Raw genomic sequence first — 19,259 nt, forward strand, 5'->3', positions numbered from 1 at the left:
CTGACCTGTTTAGTGATTATAGCATTTGGTGATTTTACTTTAGATTTCCAGCATCTGCAATAATCTGCTTTTGGATTATTGCTATCATTACTTGATAGGTGTTTGGCAACTACCTGGAAGGTACTTCCATCCATCTTTTTTTTTGCTGTCATGCTGCCAACCTTCAAGGCAGAGTGGGGTATAGATTATGCAGGTGTACACTCTCTCAATGTTGAGTTTCTAGGGCAAGGGCTTTCCACTGAAACATACTCTAGTCACAGCAACAGCACCACCATTTCTGAAGTCCAATGCCTCTCTAGAGGGAAAAGGAGATATTCACAGAAATACAAGTGAAAGCAGCGATTACAGAGCTAAGTGACCCCTCAACCAATGGATCATATCAAAACCCTGCAGTCCTGCTACATCCAGTCATGAATGGTGGTGGGCACTTAACCAGTAGAGCCTCCGAAAACATCCCCATCTTCAATGATCATGAAGCCGAGCATGTTTGTGCAAAAGACAAGACTGAAGCATTTGGCACATCCTCAACCAGACGTGCCAAACAGATGTTCTGATGAAGAGTCACTGGACTCAAAATATTACTCTGCTTTCATTCCACAGATGCGGCCAATCCTGCTGAGTTTCTCCAGGAATTTCTGTTTTTGTTTTAGATCTCCAGCACTCACAGTTCTTTATTTATGCCAAATAGATGATCCATCTTGGCCTCCTCCTAAGGACTCCACTCTCTTTTTGTCAGATAGCTCAATTAAATTTACATGATATAAAGAAATAGCTGAGGATACTGGATACAGCAAAGGCTGTGGACCCTGACAACACTTCAGCTGTAGCACTGATGACATGCTCAAAAGTCGATCATGGCCTTAGCTAATCTGTCCCACTACTGCACACACGACATAATGTGGAAAACTGCCCAAATATGTCTTGTTATCAAAATGTAGGACAAATAAATCCAAGGAATTACTGTCCCATCAGTCTCCTCTCAAGTGTCAAAAAAGATGGAAGTTTCCATTGACTATGCTGTTAGGCAGCACTTACACAACAATAATCTGCCCAATTTATACTCACTTTGGGTTTTATCAGGGCCACCCAGCTGTAGGCCTTGTTATAGCCTTGGTCCAAATGTAAGCAAAACAGTTGAATTACAGAGGTGTGAGGTGTTGGTGATTGCCCTTGACACCAATTAATTATTTGACTAGCTGTGGCATCTGGGAGCCCTAGAAAATTCAGTTAGTGGGAATCAATGGAATAACACTTCATTGGGTGCTGTCATACCTAGCACGAAGGAAAATGGTTGCAGGGTCTTTGAAAAATTGCCTTACCTGCAAGTTGGGTACCTTGTTCCTTAAATAACACTAGCACAGAGCACATCTTGCAGCTCAGTACTTACTCTTCATAGAGTAACCAGTGAACATGTTGACTGGTTCTGCATGATGCAAGTTAGTGAATCTGGCATCAAATTAGCCGTGTGATATCAGAATAGCATTCCTTTTGAGGCTTCTCGCACATGAAGAGACACCCATGACAGCACCCTTCCTCCAGATCGTTTGTCACGCTGGAAGCAGTTGATGGCACAGTCTGCACTTGCAGAAGGTGGGTAAGCCAATGCTATAAAGACGAAGTGTGAGCATGATGTCTTATCCCACTAATATCTTTGGTGATCTTCCATCAGTGGCAAGGAGTGCTTTGTTCCAATGCAAGACCCGCTGCTCTAAATTAGCTTTAGTCTCATGTATTTTCCACATTCAGTTTAACTATGAATACTATCTTGAGGACACCTTTAGGCTGAAACCTATTTCGAGGGTTTATCACAGGCAATTTTCATGACAGTTTTATGACAATCTTTCCACCATGTTCAGATCTGCTGATCAATAGATGTTGGAAAATGTTACCTGGAGGCTGAGTGGAAAAAACGTGTTAACATATCCAAGTCCTGGTGTTTGATTGTGTTGTAAAAAGACATGTAATTTTAGTTAAAAGTCCTAACTCCAATTGATGAACCTATATTCAATGAGTTATGTGTCCATGTATTGTTAGGGGACTATTTATGATCTCAGGTAGTGTTATTACTGGACAAGTCAGATTCTAGTTTGAAATATGACTTTATAGACCATGTTTTGTTTTTAGTTGATGAGCTGATGTTTTGCTTAAAAACAAGCACACAATCCTACAGAGGTAACAAGGTGTAGAGCTGGCTGAACACAGCAGGCCAAGCAGCATCATAGGAGCAGGGAGGCTGACGTTTCGGGCCTAGACCCTTCATCGGGGGTTTAACAATTAATAAGAAGTTTATTATGGAAAACTAGATTAAAATAAAATAGAATAAACCAAGCTATTTGCCTGTAAGACAATTTGGAAGCTCTTAAAATACACAGTAAAAATGCAGTTCGATATATGCCAACACCTTCACCTTACAGTACTCAAACACCAGGGAGAGTTCCTTCTCTATCACATCTGTATGTCTGAGTTAAGTGTTTCCATCAATTCCTAGTCTTAAAAGTTTGACAGCCTCTTCTTTGATTATTCGTACAACCTCACTTAGACTTTCTCAGCTTCACATAGCCCATTCAGGGTTCTAACCAAACACTTTCAGTGTTGAATTTCAAATAATCATACAGAGGTAACCTATTTGCTAACCATTCTAAAGTAATTCCTTTCCTCAGGGAGAAACTGTTTCTTATATCTAGATTCAACAACAACTTCTACAAACTGAAAAACAAAAGCTTTCCAAGCTATGGGTTTTTCCCCTAAGCACGAAAAAATTTTTGATTCTTCTCACTGAAAGTAAGCAAGGTCTGGCAGCATCTGTGTGAGAGAAAGCAGAGTTAACATTTGTGGTGCAGTGACCCTTCTTCTGAACTTGCTCTTCAATGTTTACTCTGACATCTCATAAAACTCTCAGTGCAAACAAAATTCTGAGATCCCAGGAACACGGTCTCATGTAGGTTTAAAAAAATTATGGTTCCAGAAATACTGATAAGTGAATCATTAAAAACTGTCATACACACAGACCAAAACTCTCAAGACATTAGTTCAAAATCAAGACTCTGAGATAAATGATCTTAATATATAAATATCACATACTTTACATCAAATTACAATATTCTGAACAGTTCTACTGTAAATTTGAGCCTCTAACTGTACTGCACATGAAGCGTTCATTTGTGTCTGGCTTGTTTAAGTTCAAATACATATTGAGTTGTAAGGCACAACTAAGTACAGTTATCGTTATTGTATAAATTTGCCTTCAAAGTCACATGGCTATTGAGGAGAGATAGGAACAGTCACTTTCTGGCAGACTCAGTGTACTGTTAGCTAAGTTAGACAGGTCAATACCATTTCATTTTAATTTTGAGGACTGATCAGTCGGAGTGGGGTTTCTTGTATTTAGTTATGGCTACCCCAACTGGTGATAGTTAGAGTCACCATCATCTGACAAGAGACAGGAATTTAATCATTGTTCTATGCATCTTACCCATTTTTACATTTAAGGTTTCTAAATGTTGGACATGTTTTGTCAGATGGACATCCAGAAGTTAATTTGTAAAGTTTGTCTTGCTATGATTTTTAAAAATATATTCACTCATGGGACATGGGCGTTGCTGGCTGGCCAGCATATATTGCTTCTACACAAAACCATGAATGCAACATATGCTGAGGAAAATTTATGACATTGTGCAGAACTGAGATTTTTAAAGTTATTTATGTTTCTCCACACAATGCCTTGTTTTCTAGGAATAAAGTATTCAACTTTTGTGATTTATGCTAAAAAATTATAATAAGGTTAATTGTGGTTTACTGTGATAAATTGATTATCATTTGTAGATTATTTTAAAAAGATGTCTTAATCCTGACTGTGGAAATATTCCCTGTGTTTCACTCGGTACTTCCTTCCCCCCTTTGGGTTGGAACGGTTATACTCAAAGTTTCATATCTCTTTATTCCTTCATTAGATGTGGAGGTCACTGGCATTTGTTGTTTGATCTTAATTTCCCTTAAATTGAATGAGATGCTAGGCCATTTCAGAGGGCAGTTAAGAGTCAATTAAGGAATTGTGTTTAGAGTTTGGATGGCAAATTTTCTTCCTTCAAGGAAATTTGCAAAGCAGAAGGGATTTTTATGACAATTTGTGATCATAGTTATCATTACTGAGACTAGCTTTCAATTGAGGATTTATTAATTGAATTCAAATTCCACCAGCTGCCATGGTAGGATTTGAACCCAAGTTTCCTGGCCACTAACCTTGACCTCCAGATTATTAATCCAATGACACTGCCACCGCACCATCATTTCCCCCCAAATTCTTCTCCTTTGAGTACAGTGATAACTAAAGTAATCATATGAACAGAATTACCTATTGTACTCACTATGTTAAAATTGTGATCAATTTTCAAGGTTATCAATATCTATATTTCTCTTGTGTCATGAATGATTCGTAAACACAAAGACATGTTTTCTTTCATTTGCAGTTCTTTCCTCCGAGTTGAAAAGAAATGACAAAATTGTTAAAATACCAACAGTTGCTCAAGCAAATGGAATTCAGGGGTGTAAGACCAAAAATGTTCAGCAGTCACACAAGGAATTTACAGATGTTGCACCTGAAACTCATTCTTTTGGGTAAGAGCAGATGTAAATAAATATTTTAAAAGCCTTTCCCTCAGTCTACTTTATTTACTGTGATTAGATTTCTACGTGACAATCTAATATTGATGACTTTTAGTTTTACTCACCACAAGTGGCAACATTCTTTCTGTGAGTACTCTATTAAATCTTCCAAAAGAATGATCTTAGGTCACCTGTTTTGGAGAGAAAAGTTCCTCAACGTATTCACTTTAGCAGGTAGTTTTAACCTTCCAATTCTAGTATCATTTTTCTAAGTTTTTTAACACCTTCTCCAGTGCCTTATATCCTTTAAATATAAGTCAGCACACAGAATACACAACACCAAGCATGGTATCAAAAAGTTTTATATAAGTTTAGCAAAACATCCCTAGTTTTGAATTCTGTTCCTCTATAAATAAACCTTTGTGTATGGTTTTGTGGTTTTTTACGAGTTTATTAACCTGTTTTGCAACTAAGGAACCATCTGCAATGATTTAGTTTCCTGCTGTCCTGAAATTAAATCACATGTCTCCTCATTATTTCCTTGGCCCCCTACGGCCTCTCATCTATATACTGTCTACTTGACAGCATCATTCAAAAACATAGCATATATGTAAACTGATGCTGATGCCATCTCACTTGACCCTTCCGCTGTCTCTAAATTGTCTAATTGCTCATTAATATTCATTACCAAATGAGCAAAAACATTCTTCAACCTTATATTGGAAAAAACAAAGCCTTCGTCTTCAGTCTCCGCTTAAATTTGTTCCTTAATCGCTGCATCAGTCCCTCTCTCTAGCAAATGTCAAAGGTTGAACATAACTGCTCTCAACTTTGATATTATGCTTGATTCTGAGTTGAGTTTCTGGTCCCACATGCATGCCATCAGTAAGACTCTTAGTCCCGTGGCTGCAACATCATCTTGACAACATCAGTTCTGAAGTAGAATCATACTGGACTCAAAATGTTAGCTCCGTTTTTTTCTCCACAAATGCTACTGGACCTACTGAGCTTCTGTTGCACTTTGTGAATGCTGGAAATCTGAAATGTAAAACAATATTTTGCTTTTGCATTGTCATCTGACTCTGCTTCTGCCTGAACTCTATCTTGCTGAAAATTTTATCCATGCTTTGGTCACGTCTAAACTTGACTATTACTTCACACACCTGACTGGCCTCCATCTTTCACCTTGCATAATCTTGAAGTTATCTAAAAACCTGCTGCCTAAGTTCTGGCTCACATCAAATCTCATTCGTTCATTACATTATGCTGACTACCCTACATTGGCTCCTGGTTAAGTGAAACCTTGATTTTAAAGTTTTTATCCTTTTGCTTTCAAATCCTTCTTTGGTTCACCCCTCTATCTCTTTAGCCTCCTCTGTTCCAATAACAACTTACATTTATGTAGTATTTTTAATGGAATAAAATGTTCCAAGGTGATTTACAGGTGTATTATTAAGCATAATTTAAGTGACACAGGCACTATTAAGCCAAATGGCCAAAGGCTTGTTCCAAGAGTTTGGGTTTAGAAGCATCTCAAAGGAAAAAGAGGTAGAGTGCCATTGAGTTTGAGGAAAGGAACAGTCACAGTCATTTGCAGTCATTTAGAATGCTGTTTGTGATATTGATAAGAGCTGTTTTGGTATTGTGGCCACATGGAAACCTAATTGCAAGGAATTAAGCATAGAGTTCGATATAGTTTAGGCACAGATATGGGAGGGAACAATACCAAGGAATTCTTTTGAGGAATTAAGGACTCATGTGCTAATGGAATGGTCAGCCGATTTGATTATCTTCATCATAGTGATGAAGATGACGCTAAACTCTCTCAATTACTGTCAGAGTTGAGGATGGAATAGTCATAACAAAGGAATTTAAGACGACAGTTTGCAATAGGGAAAAAAAAGCCAGAAGTTATTTTTGCATGCCAAAATAATCCGGATTAGTGTGCAATTGTAGGCAAATAAAACTCTGATCTAATTGATTTGATGTTGAACCATTGTGCAGAATATACTTTCAAGCATGCACCCTTGGATTTAAGCAAATGGAAATAAAAGCTGAAAGAGGAGAATGGCTCAGGTGGGAGAGGATACTAGTTTTAGTGGGGACTAGGGTATTAAAGGTGGTGCAGATATACATTGTGGATCATATCAATAGCTGCCAAAGGGTGGCATACCAACAGCAGCAGACTAAGCAGTTTTCAATGTATAGTTGAAGATGAATTGGGGCTAAGTTTCTTTCCAAGGCCAGAAGAAGGCAAAGTTAGAAGATGGATGTGAATGGAAAGTGTGTCTAGTAGGTGATCAGAAGTGGCTTTATCTGTGATTGATACAATACAAGCTGTAAGGCCAAAGTTAGAGGGTGGCTGTGAATGTGTGTTGTTAACATTGAGGGAGAGGTTTAGGGAGGACAAAAGGTCATGAACTCAGAGGGATAATAACATGATGTATTGAGATGGAGGTTGAAAAACTGATAATGAGGAGTCTCTCAGTACAGAAGCTAAGATGGAAAGCAGTAAAAATATCTTGGTAAGAAAATAATTACCATACTTGCAAAGATGGTAGAGAACAGGAGAACTTTAAATTAGAGAGGAGAGGAGCAGAACAATGTTACATACTGAAAGGAGAAGGAAAAATGAGAAGAAAAATTCAGAGAAGCAGGTGTTCAGGGCAAGATGTAATTGGGTGATGAATACCAAACTACCACCATTCTTGATGGGTAGGTAAGATGTAGCCAAGTGGAGGACCTTCACTTAGGAGACATTTTTCATCACATCTCAGTCTGCTTCAGTAAATTCATGATGACAATGCAGTGAACCACAATAAATATATGGATGTGGTGTTGATCAAATGGGCTGCTTTGACCTGGAAATCATTTTGCTTCTTGACTGTTGTCAGAGCTGTGCTCATCCAGGCAAGTGGATACTATTGTACTAAAATCCTGACTTGTTTGTTGCACAGCAAAAAAACTGGCATTGGGGAGTCAGGAGATGAATTACACCACAAACTCTCAGCCTGTGATTTACTGCAGTAGCTTCACAGATAACAGGGTGAAGTGAATTGAACTATTCATCCCGTTCTCCTCTTCTACCTGTAGCAGAGATAGTTTTTAATTTTCTTTCCTTATTTTTCTTTTCTCTTTTAAAATAGGCAGTGGTTTGTTTCTCTAAACCCGGTTTGTGAATTTGAAATTAAAATTTTATTTCTTTATTTTTCTTATTTATTCCTAAGATTTTGTACCCAGGTACCTTGTACCTAAGGTGGCGTGAAGCACTGTAATGCTGAACTTTTTATTTCTTTATTTTGCTAATTTATTCCTAAGATCCTGTACCTAGGTACTGTTGTACCTAAAGATGTGGAGGTGGTGGTGTCGGACTGGGGTGAACAATGTCAAAATTCACATGACAGCGGGTAGTTTGCCTCATAAGAATGGCATACATAAGAACATAAGAACTAGGAGCAGGAGTAGGCCATCTGGCCCCTCGAGCCTGCCCCACCATTTAATAAGATCATGGTTGATCTTTTTGAGACACAGCTCCACTTACCCGCCCACTCACCATAACCCTTAATTCCTTTACTGTTCAAAAATTTATCTAGCCTTGCCTTAAAAACATTCAGCGAGGTAGCTTCAACCGCTTCACTGGGCAGGGAATTCCACAGATTCACAACCCTTTGGGTGAAGAAGTTCCTCCTGACCTCAGTCCTACATCTGCTTCCCTTTATTTTGAGTCCTAGTTTCACCTGCTAGCGGAAACAACCTCCCTGCCTCCATCATATCTATTCCCTTCATAATCTTATGTTTCTATAAGATCTCCCCTCATTCTTCTGAATTCCAGTGAGTATAATCCCAGTCTACTCAGTCTGTCCTCATAATCCAACCCTCTCAACTCTGGAATCAACCGAGTGAATCTCCTCTGCACCCCCTCCAGTGCTAGTATATCTCTTTTCAAATAAGGAGAGCAAAACTGCACACAGTACTCCAGGTGTGGCCTCACCAGGACCCAAATCAGCTGCAGCATAGCCTCCCTGTTTTTAAACTCTATCCCTGTAGCAATGGCAGTCAAAATTCCATTTGCCTTTTTAATTACCTGCTGCACCTGCAATCCTACTTCTGGCGATTCATGCACAAGGACACCCAAGTCCCTTTGCACAGCAGCGTGCTGCAATTTTTTACCATTTAAAACATAGTCCATTTTCCTGTTATTCCTACCAAAATGGATGACCTCATACTTATTAACATTGTACTCCATCTGCCAGACCTTTGCCCACTCAGACTATCTATATCCCTCTGCAGACTTTCAGTGTCTTCTGTACACTTTGCTCTAGCACTCACCTTAGTGTCATCTGCAAATTTTGACACACCACACTTAGTCCCCAACTCCAAATCATTTATGTAAATTGTAAACGATTACGATCCCAACACTGATCCCTGAGGCACACCACTAGCCACTGACCGTCAACCAGAAAAACACCCATTTACCCCTACTCTTTGCTTTCTACTGGTCAACCAATCCTCTATCCATGCCAATACATTACCTGTAATACGATGCTCAACTCATCAATCGCCAGTTCCAATGTGCCATAGTAAAAAACCGCAATGACCTCCTCAGAAGACTGACATAGGACACGACTGATAGAGTACCCTTCGTCATCCAGTACTTCCCCGGACCTGAGAAACTATTGCCATGTCCTTCACAGCCTTCAACATGTCATCGATGACAACTAACATTTCATCAAGCCTCCACTTCTCACCTTCAAACAACCTCCAAATCTTAAACAGACCATCATTTGCAGCAAACTACCCAGCCTTCAGGACAACATCAACCACAACACCACACAACCCTGCCACAGCAGCCTCTGCAAAACATACCAGATCATCGTCATGGATACTTCCATCACACATGGGAACACCATTCACCATGTACATGGCAGATACTCATATGACTCGGCCAATGTTATCTACCTCGTACACTGCAGACAAGAATGCCCTGAGGCATGGTATATTGGTGAGACCATGCGGATGCTATGACAACAGATGAATGGACACCATGAAACAATCACCAGAGAGGGACGTTCCCTCCCAGTCGGGGAACACTTCAGTGGTCAAGGACATTCAGGATCTTCGGGTAAATGTCCTCAGAGGCAGCCTTCGAGATATACAACTATGCAGAATCGCCGACTGGAAAGTGATAGCCAAGTTCTGTCCCCATGAAGATTGCCTCAACCATGATCTTGGGTTCATGTCACTTTATCTAACCCCACCATACTTTTCTGTATATGTAAAATCTTCCGTATTGTCCTGTTTTGACACCATTACCTTGATAACTGGATATGGTCTCTCTATCTTAATTAGTTTGTACAGTTTTGGATTACTTGTTACTTTAGTTAGACTCTTGGCATTCAACCCTTATACCTATCATGTTATTTCAGCCATTTAGTTTGTCTCCAGCACCATCTTATTTTTAATTTTTTATAATTATCTGCCTCAATTAATCGGATTATAGGTCATCCCTTCACTTGTTATTCAGCTGCTGACATTTTTATTCACACCATCTGACATTTTTGATCACCTGCAGAGACTTATTATTCAGCCTGTCAACACTCCACTCACACCATTTGTATGATCTTTTGATCTCTATGCCTATAAATTCTGTGCCTATGTGTTTCTTTTCACTTTACCTGATGAAGGAACAGCGCTCCAAAAGCTTGTGATTTCAAATAAACTTGTTGGACTATAACCTGGTGTCATGTGACTTCTGACCCTGTTGTATCTAAGGTGGCGCTGTAAGTGGTGACTTTGTAAACTTTCACTGCACTCATGTGAGTACATGACAATAAACCTAGTTCTATTCTATACTATAACCAACAGCAAATTGTTCAGGTTTAAAACAAAGTAGGATTTGTTATTGCATTTAAAATCCAAAAGAATTTAACACATCTTATACACATGCATCCAAGAACGAAAAAGAGAAAGGAAAGGGATAGAATTTAGAAACTCTAAATTTCTTAAACTCAAAGATATCATGTGAATTAGAGGATCCAGTAAGTCAATGTCTAGTTGAGGTTCTTTCAGTTGGCATTTGGTTCTGCACAGATGTTTACAGGAACTCAGACATAATTAAATTGCCGATTTAATAGTAAGCTGTGAATTAGTTCACTTTGTAGGCAAAACTGAGGTTTCTTTCCAAGAAATCAAACTTGTGTAAAACGTGGAGACCAGAGGCAGGTGGTTAGCTAAGTCTGGAGCTGTTTACTGTTCTGGTGTTACAAGACTGACAATCAAAAGTCAAAGTTGTGTAATTAAAGGTGATTCAAACGAAATAGAGATTAGCCACTTGAACAAATGAAAATAGTGCAGGCTCTGGAAATCTGAAACAAACACACACTGGAGTTCTGAAGAAGAACCCATACTGGATTTGAAATATTAATTCTGTTTCTCTCTCCACCAGGTGCTACCAGATGTACTGTGTTTCTCCAGCATTCTGTGTTTCTCCAGCATTCCCTGTCTTTATTTTAGTCAAGCAACTGGTCTTTAGGTTGAGCTATTCAGCTAACAGGGTGGATTTGTTGGCCCATCACCAGAAACGATCGTGTTTTGTTGTAAGGAAGTAATATACAATTAGTCAGGTAATAATGGGTTTTAATGATCTTTTTATCTGCACTTGCCGAGGTAGCCATCTCATCTACATGTTCTGTATTGGCTCTGGAGCTGTTATTTCTGCACTTCTTGAACATTTCTGTTGCTGAAAAGATGTTTTCTTATCTATATGATTGTAGATATTTTCAATCAAACTGTTCAGAGATATTATGACCCACCTCTGGAACAGATGGGACTGGAACCCAAGCCTCCTGGCTCTAAGGAAGGTAGGGACACTAACAGTGCAGCTCAAGAGCCCCTCCACATGATTGTATGAGTGGTTTCATCAGTTGATCCCACCTTAAAGTATCCGCACTTAACAGGTCCTTCACCATTCTGGAGAAAGGAGTTGTCAGCAAGACAGGACAGTAACATGGCAATATAACAAAGAACTATACAGCACAGGAACAGGCCCTTCGGTCCTCCAAGCCTGTGCGGTCTCATTTTGCCATTCCATACTAAAATTGTCTTCACTTACAGGATCCATATCTCTCTATTCCCTTCCTATTCTTGTATTTGTCCAAGTGCTTCTTGAATGCTGATATTATGTCTGCCTCCACCACCTTCTTTGGCAGCATGTTGCAGGCATTCACCACCCTTTGTGTGAAAAACCTGCCTAGCATATCTCTTTTAAACTTGCACCCCCACACCTTGAACCTATGTCCCCTAGTAATTGACCCCTCCACCTTGGGAAAAAGCTTCATACTTTCCACTCTATCCATGTCATTCACAAGTTTATAAATTTTATCAGGGCTGATATTTTGTGGCTTTTCAAGCTTTGGTCAGCAGATGGTATCCAACTGTTGTGCTGTGACATCTGTCGCAGATAGAATGAAATAGATAGAATGAAAAGTTGCCTACAGAGATGTGTAGAATCATCACTGGTTCCATCCTATCACTTATAGGGTGGGTGTAGATGTGGATGAACTATGCAGGGTATGCCCTGCCTCTATCCTGTTGCTTGTAGTCTCTGTGCCTTGGCCACAGTTAGCAACGTGAGGCTCAAGGATTCCTGATGTCTGATATTACCAAAATCACCGGCTGATTGCTTGTGAGAGAAAGGCTTGGCTACTACAACTTGTTTCATCCTTGGAATATTTGAAAAGACTGCTTAAATCACAAATGGGTATAACTTTAACAAGAGACGAGAGCATATATTTAAAGAAAGGAAATATTTGGTTGCTCCTGGAGATCTCAGCATTCCATATGAACGATTGTTCTCTTCTCCAGCCAACTCCAGCATTTTCTCCTTGAGTAAGGAGCTTAAAGGTCACCATCCTTTGCCCTTTTGGTCCAGTCATGACAGACTTTTGTTTTTCTGCAACAAGACAAAAGGAGGGATCAAGTATAATAGAAGTGAATGTGAAAGGCATTAATGGTGATGCAGAGGCAGGGGAGGTGTGTCCCAGTGAGTAGGAAGTGCAGAGCATAGGAACAATTAGCAGTACTTCTCATGGAACCAGCAAATTTATGTAACTCGCACTCCCCATTTTCCATAAAAACTGAAAGAACTACAGATGCTGGAATCAGAAACAAAACCAGAAATCGCTGGGAAAGCACAGCGGGTCTGGCAATATCTGTGAAGAGAAATCAGAGTTACCGTTTCGGGTCCAGTGACACTTCCTCAGAACTGATGGTAGCTAAGAAAATGTAGGTTTTTATGGAGAAGAGATCCATGCTTGCTGGATCTGGGGAGATATATCACGTGTTCAAATTTCAGTCCTTTAAAATGCAAAAACGATATTTCTGTCTCATGGTCGGAAGTCTTTGATTTTCCAGGTGAGATTATGGTTGAGTTTTTGTTGGGGTGAATCTATGCAGGTGAAAATAAAATAGTCTCTGGTGAATTGTCAGTCTGAGTTAGGGTGTTTTTCTTCTATGTGGGGGAATGGTCCCTCTCGTCCTAATGATTTCCAGACTGACTTTTAACTCCCTTCAGGTTACGTTTGATCGTGTAATTGCAAGTTTCAGCACATCCCATTGTATATGATCTACTGGGTTGGAAGCAGGATGATTGATACACAATGAGAGAAAGATTGGTAATTAATCAGCATTCCATTTATGATAGCTCACTAGAAAACTTCATTTGATATTCCATCCTCTCAGTCCTGACAGATCTGGCAGTTGTTGCCTGTTAAATTTCTTCCATGGAGCTGTTCAGTGTAGTCAGTTTCATCTGGCAAAGCTAATTGCACTTTTAAGTAAGCTCCCAGACATATTGGGCAACACCTTACGGTGTTGGGCATCTTGGGCATTCCAACTGGAGAGCTGGTGTGAGACACACTCCGCCCCTTTTCAGGGAGGCCCACAAGTCAATTGGGCAATAGTGAGTTCACCTGCAGACTTTACTCTGGAATCAAGAACCTGGGTTCAGATATTTTGCATGATCAATTAGAAGCTGGCAATTCTTGTGTTCAGTAGTACCCTGGGAGCCAGAAAGTCAGGGTCTAGTGATTCAAGAGGTGCCACAGGCTAAAAGTTAGTGGGAGAAGGGCTGTGTTTTGCAAGGTGGGGTTGCGGGGAGAGAGAACCTAGGAATCAACAGTAAAGACAGTGGTAAGGCTATTTGCGGGATACACCCCACCATGTCCAGTCGGTGCCTGGAATCCTTAACTGCTTCTACAGTATATAGATTTAGTCATTCTTTTATTATTCTGTTGTTAAGTCCACCATGATTTCATTTTTATTTTTCTTGCGGCTTGCACAAATATTGCTCAAAAGAGGAAATGTTGGTTTCACTTTATTCCTGTGGTGAGAGAACAAAAACACCAAGTCAGAATTTAAATGGATGGGGACAATCAAAGAAACAAAGTTTCAGAAAGCTTTTAGAAGGCCTTAAAAGACACCTTGACCAATTGGCAACCTTTGCCAAGGATGGAATTGCAAGCAAAAGTGAAGAAAACATGAAGCCAATTAGAATTCAAGGGGCATATGGCAAAGCCCAATATGGATCCACTTCACAATCTATACTAATGATCTTTTTAAATACAGTTCAAATTAATTCCAAATGCCCATACAGAACAATTGTAAACAACAAACCTTTCATTGTTAAGACTGTAAAAATAACCTTGCAATTTTTCAACTACTTTTATGGAAGCCATCATAGAACTTTTCTAAACATTGCTGCCATGAAAACGTTTGTTAATTTTGTTCTTCCAAGGTAAACTTGATGCTCAATAATTTTCTATATGCTTCAAACAATTAAACAAAATCTAAAATAAATTCTGCTTTTATTTTATTCAGTTCGAAGACACATAATGGACTCTGTTCTTCACTATCAATTCCGTCTAGTCAAAAATGTAAGTTTTTTTATGTTCATGTTATAAATTACTTTGTGAGTATGATTTGGTATCATTCAATTTTTCTGTAATTTATCAGAAAAATTTCTGAATTTGTAGATTTAATCATTCAGTATTTTTCTATGTGTTGCTGCTTTTGATAAGTTTTTAATTGCAAGAATCAATAACTGTACAGTGATTTGTATGCAAACTATTAGAATGGTGTTTTCATCATACAGTAACATATCTTGATTCTGATTTTGGTAAATATGTTTTTACAAAGCTTGTGATTCTGGAGCAGTTCCTACAAATTGGTGGTTAACCTCACCATTTAAAAAGGGAAGAAAGAGGAAAAAAAGTCAGAATTAAAGAACAGTTAGCCTGCTGTCAGATTCTATCATAAAAGACATGATTAAAGAACACTTGGAATGCATTAACACCATTGGACACAACCAGCATGGGTTTATGAAATGCAAATCATACTTAACAAATCTACTGAAGTTTTTTCAGCATGTAATGTGTCAAATAGATAAAGGAGTACCAGTGGATGTGGTGTATTTGGACTTTCAGAAAGCTTTTGATAAGGTGCCTCATAAAAGGTTAAAACACATGGGATATTTGCATACATTGAGAATGGTGGACAGACAGGAAGGAAGGAGTGGGAATAAATATGTCTTTCTCCAGGTAGCAGGCAGTGAGTCTTCGGTACCACAAGGATCTGTGCTTGGATTCCAGCTACTCATGATATGTACAGATATTCTGAATGAGGAAACCAAATTTAACATTTCCAAGTTTGTAGATAACCCAATGCTGGGGGAAATTGAGTTGCAAGGAGGCTTTGTGGTGATTTAGACAAGTTGAGTAAGTGGGTAGATACAGGGCAGATGCTAAATGTGGTTATACACTCTGGTGTATAAGGCAAAATATTATTTAAATGCCGATAGCTTGGAAAACGTGGAAGTACAAAAGGATCTGGTTGTCCTTGTACACCAGTCAATGAAAGTTGACAGGCAGGTGCAGCAAGCAATTTGGAAGCAAATGGTACACTGGCCTTCATTGTAAGAGGTTTACAGTGCAGAAGTAGGGATGTCTTACTGCAGTTATACAGGGCATTAGTGGGACTGCATCTAGAGTATTGCTTGCAGCTTTGGTTTTCCTACCCAATACAGGATATACTTGCCATAGTGGAAGTGCAGCAGACATTCACTAGGACGGCACAACTGTATTTTGAAGAGAAATTAGTTTGACTGGGTCTGTATTAAGTTTGAGAGGACATCTGATCGAAACATACACAATTCTAACAGGGCTGATTAGGCTAAATGCAGAATGTTTCCTTCATAAAGGAGTCTAAAGCCAGGAGTCACAATGTCAGGATACATAATAGGCTATTTAGGACCGAGACGAGGCAAGATTTCTCCACCACAGAAGGCTGTGGAGGCCAATTCACTGAATATATCAAGAAAGAGATAGATAGACTTTGAGATGTTAAAGGCATCCAGGAGTATGGGGAAAAAGTGGAAAAATGGCATTGAGATAGAGGATCCCAGCCATGATCATATTGAGTGATGGAGCAAACTTGAAGTTGAATGGCTGACTCCTGCTGTTAGTTTTTATTTTTATGTGACTTCATCTTGAGTAGAAAGTTTTGTCCACATTTTTTGTCAGCTTCAGTGATAATGGAGAACTGTCTATGGCACATGTTTGAAATGGGGAGTAAGTTCCTGGTTATTAACGTTTCTGGAAAAAATTAACTAGAAAACATATTGTTCAGAATTTTTTCTTAGCTTCAGTTGTTTATAAAAGGTAAATCATAACATTAAGACAAATTATGATTGCCTTTAATTATTGTACACATTTTCAAACATTCTGAATGGAAAGTTAACTTATACAACATAGAATGTGTAGTGAAGTGTGGCTTCTATAAATACAAGTAAACCGGCCTTTATGTGTCACATATATCATGTCTAGAAAACACCTTAAAGGGTAAAACACACATTCTTTGTCATATAGTTTGCTGTGCTAGGAACGCTTTTGGAGGTTGCACCAAATAGTTTGACTTTTCACTCAATTACTTTGAGTTAGAGTTACAAATGTTAACCCTCCAGGGTTGTCTTGGAGTCTCCAGGAATTAAACATTAATCTCTTTGACACTGTTATGAGCAAGCCAATGCAAACAAAAACTGCAGACGGTGAAGATCTGAAACAAATACGGAAATTGCTAGAGAACGCAGCATTCTGAAGAAGGGTCACTGGACTTGAAACATTAACTCTGCTTTCTGTCCACAAAAAAATGAATATTAAAGACAATTGTGTATTTTCCATTTATGTAGAGTAAATAGAAGCTTGTACTAAGAGCAACACTAGGCATACTTGATAATGCTAACCAGCACAGAACTTCATTGTACTAAACAGTGGGCAACTCAAGTTCTCACAACCAAAGGATAAATCAAAACTCAAAGTCCTGAGACATCCAATTGCAAACAGTGATGTCATTTAGGCTTCCAACAGGAAGAAAACGTTTAGTGCACTTCTCCATCTTGAAAGATGATAAACACTAGACAAAAGACACTACTAAAGTGTTCATAACCACTTTTCATCAGAGATGCCAGGTGGGTAATCCTTCTTAACCTCAGTTTGATCCCTACAATCGATTCTGTATTAAGTTAAGATCTCAGTTGATGTTACTACTGGAGAGGTTAGATCCTAGACTAACATCTGGCTTGATAGATTTTTTTTTTTGGTTTTAACGTGGTGATCTTTCAGTGAAACACAAGCATGCGATTCTACAGATTTAGTTTTAACAATAAACCAGAAGCCCATTATGCAAAAGAAATTAAGATATAATAAACCAATTTATTTATATATAACACAAGTTTAAAGTTTACAAAACCCACAGCAGACTACAATTCCATTCATCCCAACATCACTCCTTTACACTGCTCAAACAACAGACAGAGGATCACAAATAGGGTGTGACTCAGCCATGGCTTCAATTTGCTGGTATTGAGGATTGATCACCTCTCCTTTGAATTTTCATACAATGGAGTTCAGACTTTCTACGCTTCAAATAATCCCTTCAAGGTTTTAATAAAACATTTCTGGTCTAATACTTTAAAACTAAACAATTCTAAACCATCTGCTTTCATTAGTCATTACTCATTACTCATTTCTCATTTCATGAGTACTTTAGATGGGTTAGTTTTTATCCAATGTGTGCAGGAGGGTTTCCTGACACAGTATGTAGATAGGCCAACAAGAGGCGAGGCCACATTGGATTTGGTACTGGGTAATGAACCAGGCCAGGTGTTAGATTGAGGTAGGTGAGCACTTTGGTGATAGTGACCACAATTCGGTTACGTTTACTTTAGCGATGGAAAGGGATAGGTATATACCGCAGGGCAAGAGTTATACCTGGGGGAAAGGCAATTATGAGGCGATTAGGCAAGATTTAGGATGCATAGGATGGAGAAGGAAACTGCAGGGGCTGGGCACAATTGAAATGTGGAGCTTGTTCAAGGAACAGCTACTGCGTGTCCTTGATGAGTATGTACCTGTCAGGCAGGGAGGAAGTGATCGAGCGAGGGAATCGTGGTTTACTAAAGAAGTTGAATCTCTTGTCAAGAGGAAGAAGGAGGCTTATGTAGAGATGAGGCGTGAAGGCTCAGTTAGGGCGCTTGAGAGCTACAAGTTAGCCAGGAAGGACCTAAAGAGAGCTAAGAAGAGCCAGGAGGGGATATGAGAAGTCTTTAGCAGGTAGGATCAAGGAAAACCCTAAAGCTTTCTATAGGTATGTCAGGAATAAAAGAATGACTAAAGTAAGATTAGGGCCAGTCAAGGACAGTAGTGGGAAGTTGTGCGTGGAATCCGACGAGATAGGAGAGGCGCTAAATGAATATTTTTCGTCAGTATTCACACAGGAAAAAGACAATGTTGTCGAGGAGAATACTGAGATACAGGCTATTAGACTAGACGGGATTGAGGTTCATAAGGAGGAGGTGTTAGCAATCCTGGAAAGTGTGAAAATAGATAAGTCCCCTGGGCTGGATGGGATTTATCCCAGGATTTGCTGGGAAGCGAGGGAGGAGATTGCAGAGCCTTTGGCTTTGAGCTTTATATCGTCATTGTCTACAGGAATAGTGCCAGAAGACTGGAGGATAGCAAATGTTGTTCCCTTGTTCAAGAAGGGGAGTAGAGACAACCCTGGTAATTATAGACCAGTGAGCCTTACTTCAGTTGTGGGTAAAGTGTTGGAAAGGATTATAAGAGATAGGATTTATAATCATCTAGAAAGGAATAATTTAATTAGGGATAGTCAACACGGTTTTGTGAAGGGTAGGTCGTGCCTCACAAACCTTATTGAGTTCTTTGAGGTGACCAAACAGGTGGATGAGGGTAAAGCGGTTGATGTGGTGTATATGGATTTCAGTAAAGCGTTTGATAAGGTTCCCCATGGTAGGCTATTGCAGAAAATATGGAGGCATGGGATTGAGGGTGATTTGGCGGTTTGGATCAGAAATTGGCTAACTGTAAGAAGACAGAGGGTGGTGGTTGATGGGAAATGTTCATCCTGGAGTTCAGTTACTAGTGGTGTACCGCAAGGATCTGTTTTGGGGCCACTGCTGTTTGTCATTTTTATAAATGACCTGGATGAGGGCGTAGAAGGATGGGTTAGTAAATTTGCGGATGACACCAAAGTCGGTGGAGTTGTGGATAGTGAGGAAGGATGTTGCAGGTTACAGAGGGACA

At 39.3% G+C, this 19,259-nt stretch overlaps 1 protein-coding gene across 1 annotated transcript in view; it reads left to right on the forward strand.

The window, feature by feature from the left end:
* The window catches only part of si:ch211-171b20.3, a 127,555-nt gene that overhangs the window by 104,710 nt on the left and 3,586 nt on the right, over positions 1-19,259 (forward strand). The window contains exons 7-8 of the mRNA XM_048596311.1: positions 4,467-4,614; positions 14,479-14,534. Of these exons, the coding sequence (XP_048452268.1) occupies positions 4,467-4,614; positions 14,479-14,534 (204 nt within the window). The remainder of the gene's footprint in view (positions 1-4,466; positions 4,615-14,478; positions 14,535-19,259) is intronic.

The sequence above is a fragment of the Rhincodon typus genome, chromosome 4, assembly GCF_021869965.1.
Source record: "Rhincodon typus isolate 14 chromosome 4, sRhiTyp1.1, whole genome shotgun sequence".
NCBI lineage: Eukaryota > Metazoa > Chordata > Chondrichthyes > Orectolobiformes > Rhincodontidae > Rhincodon > Rhincodon typus.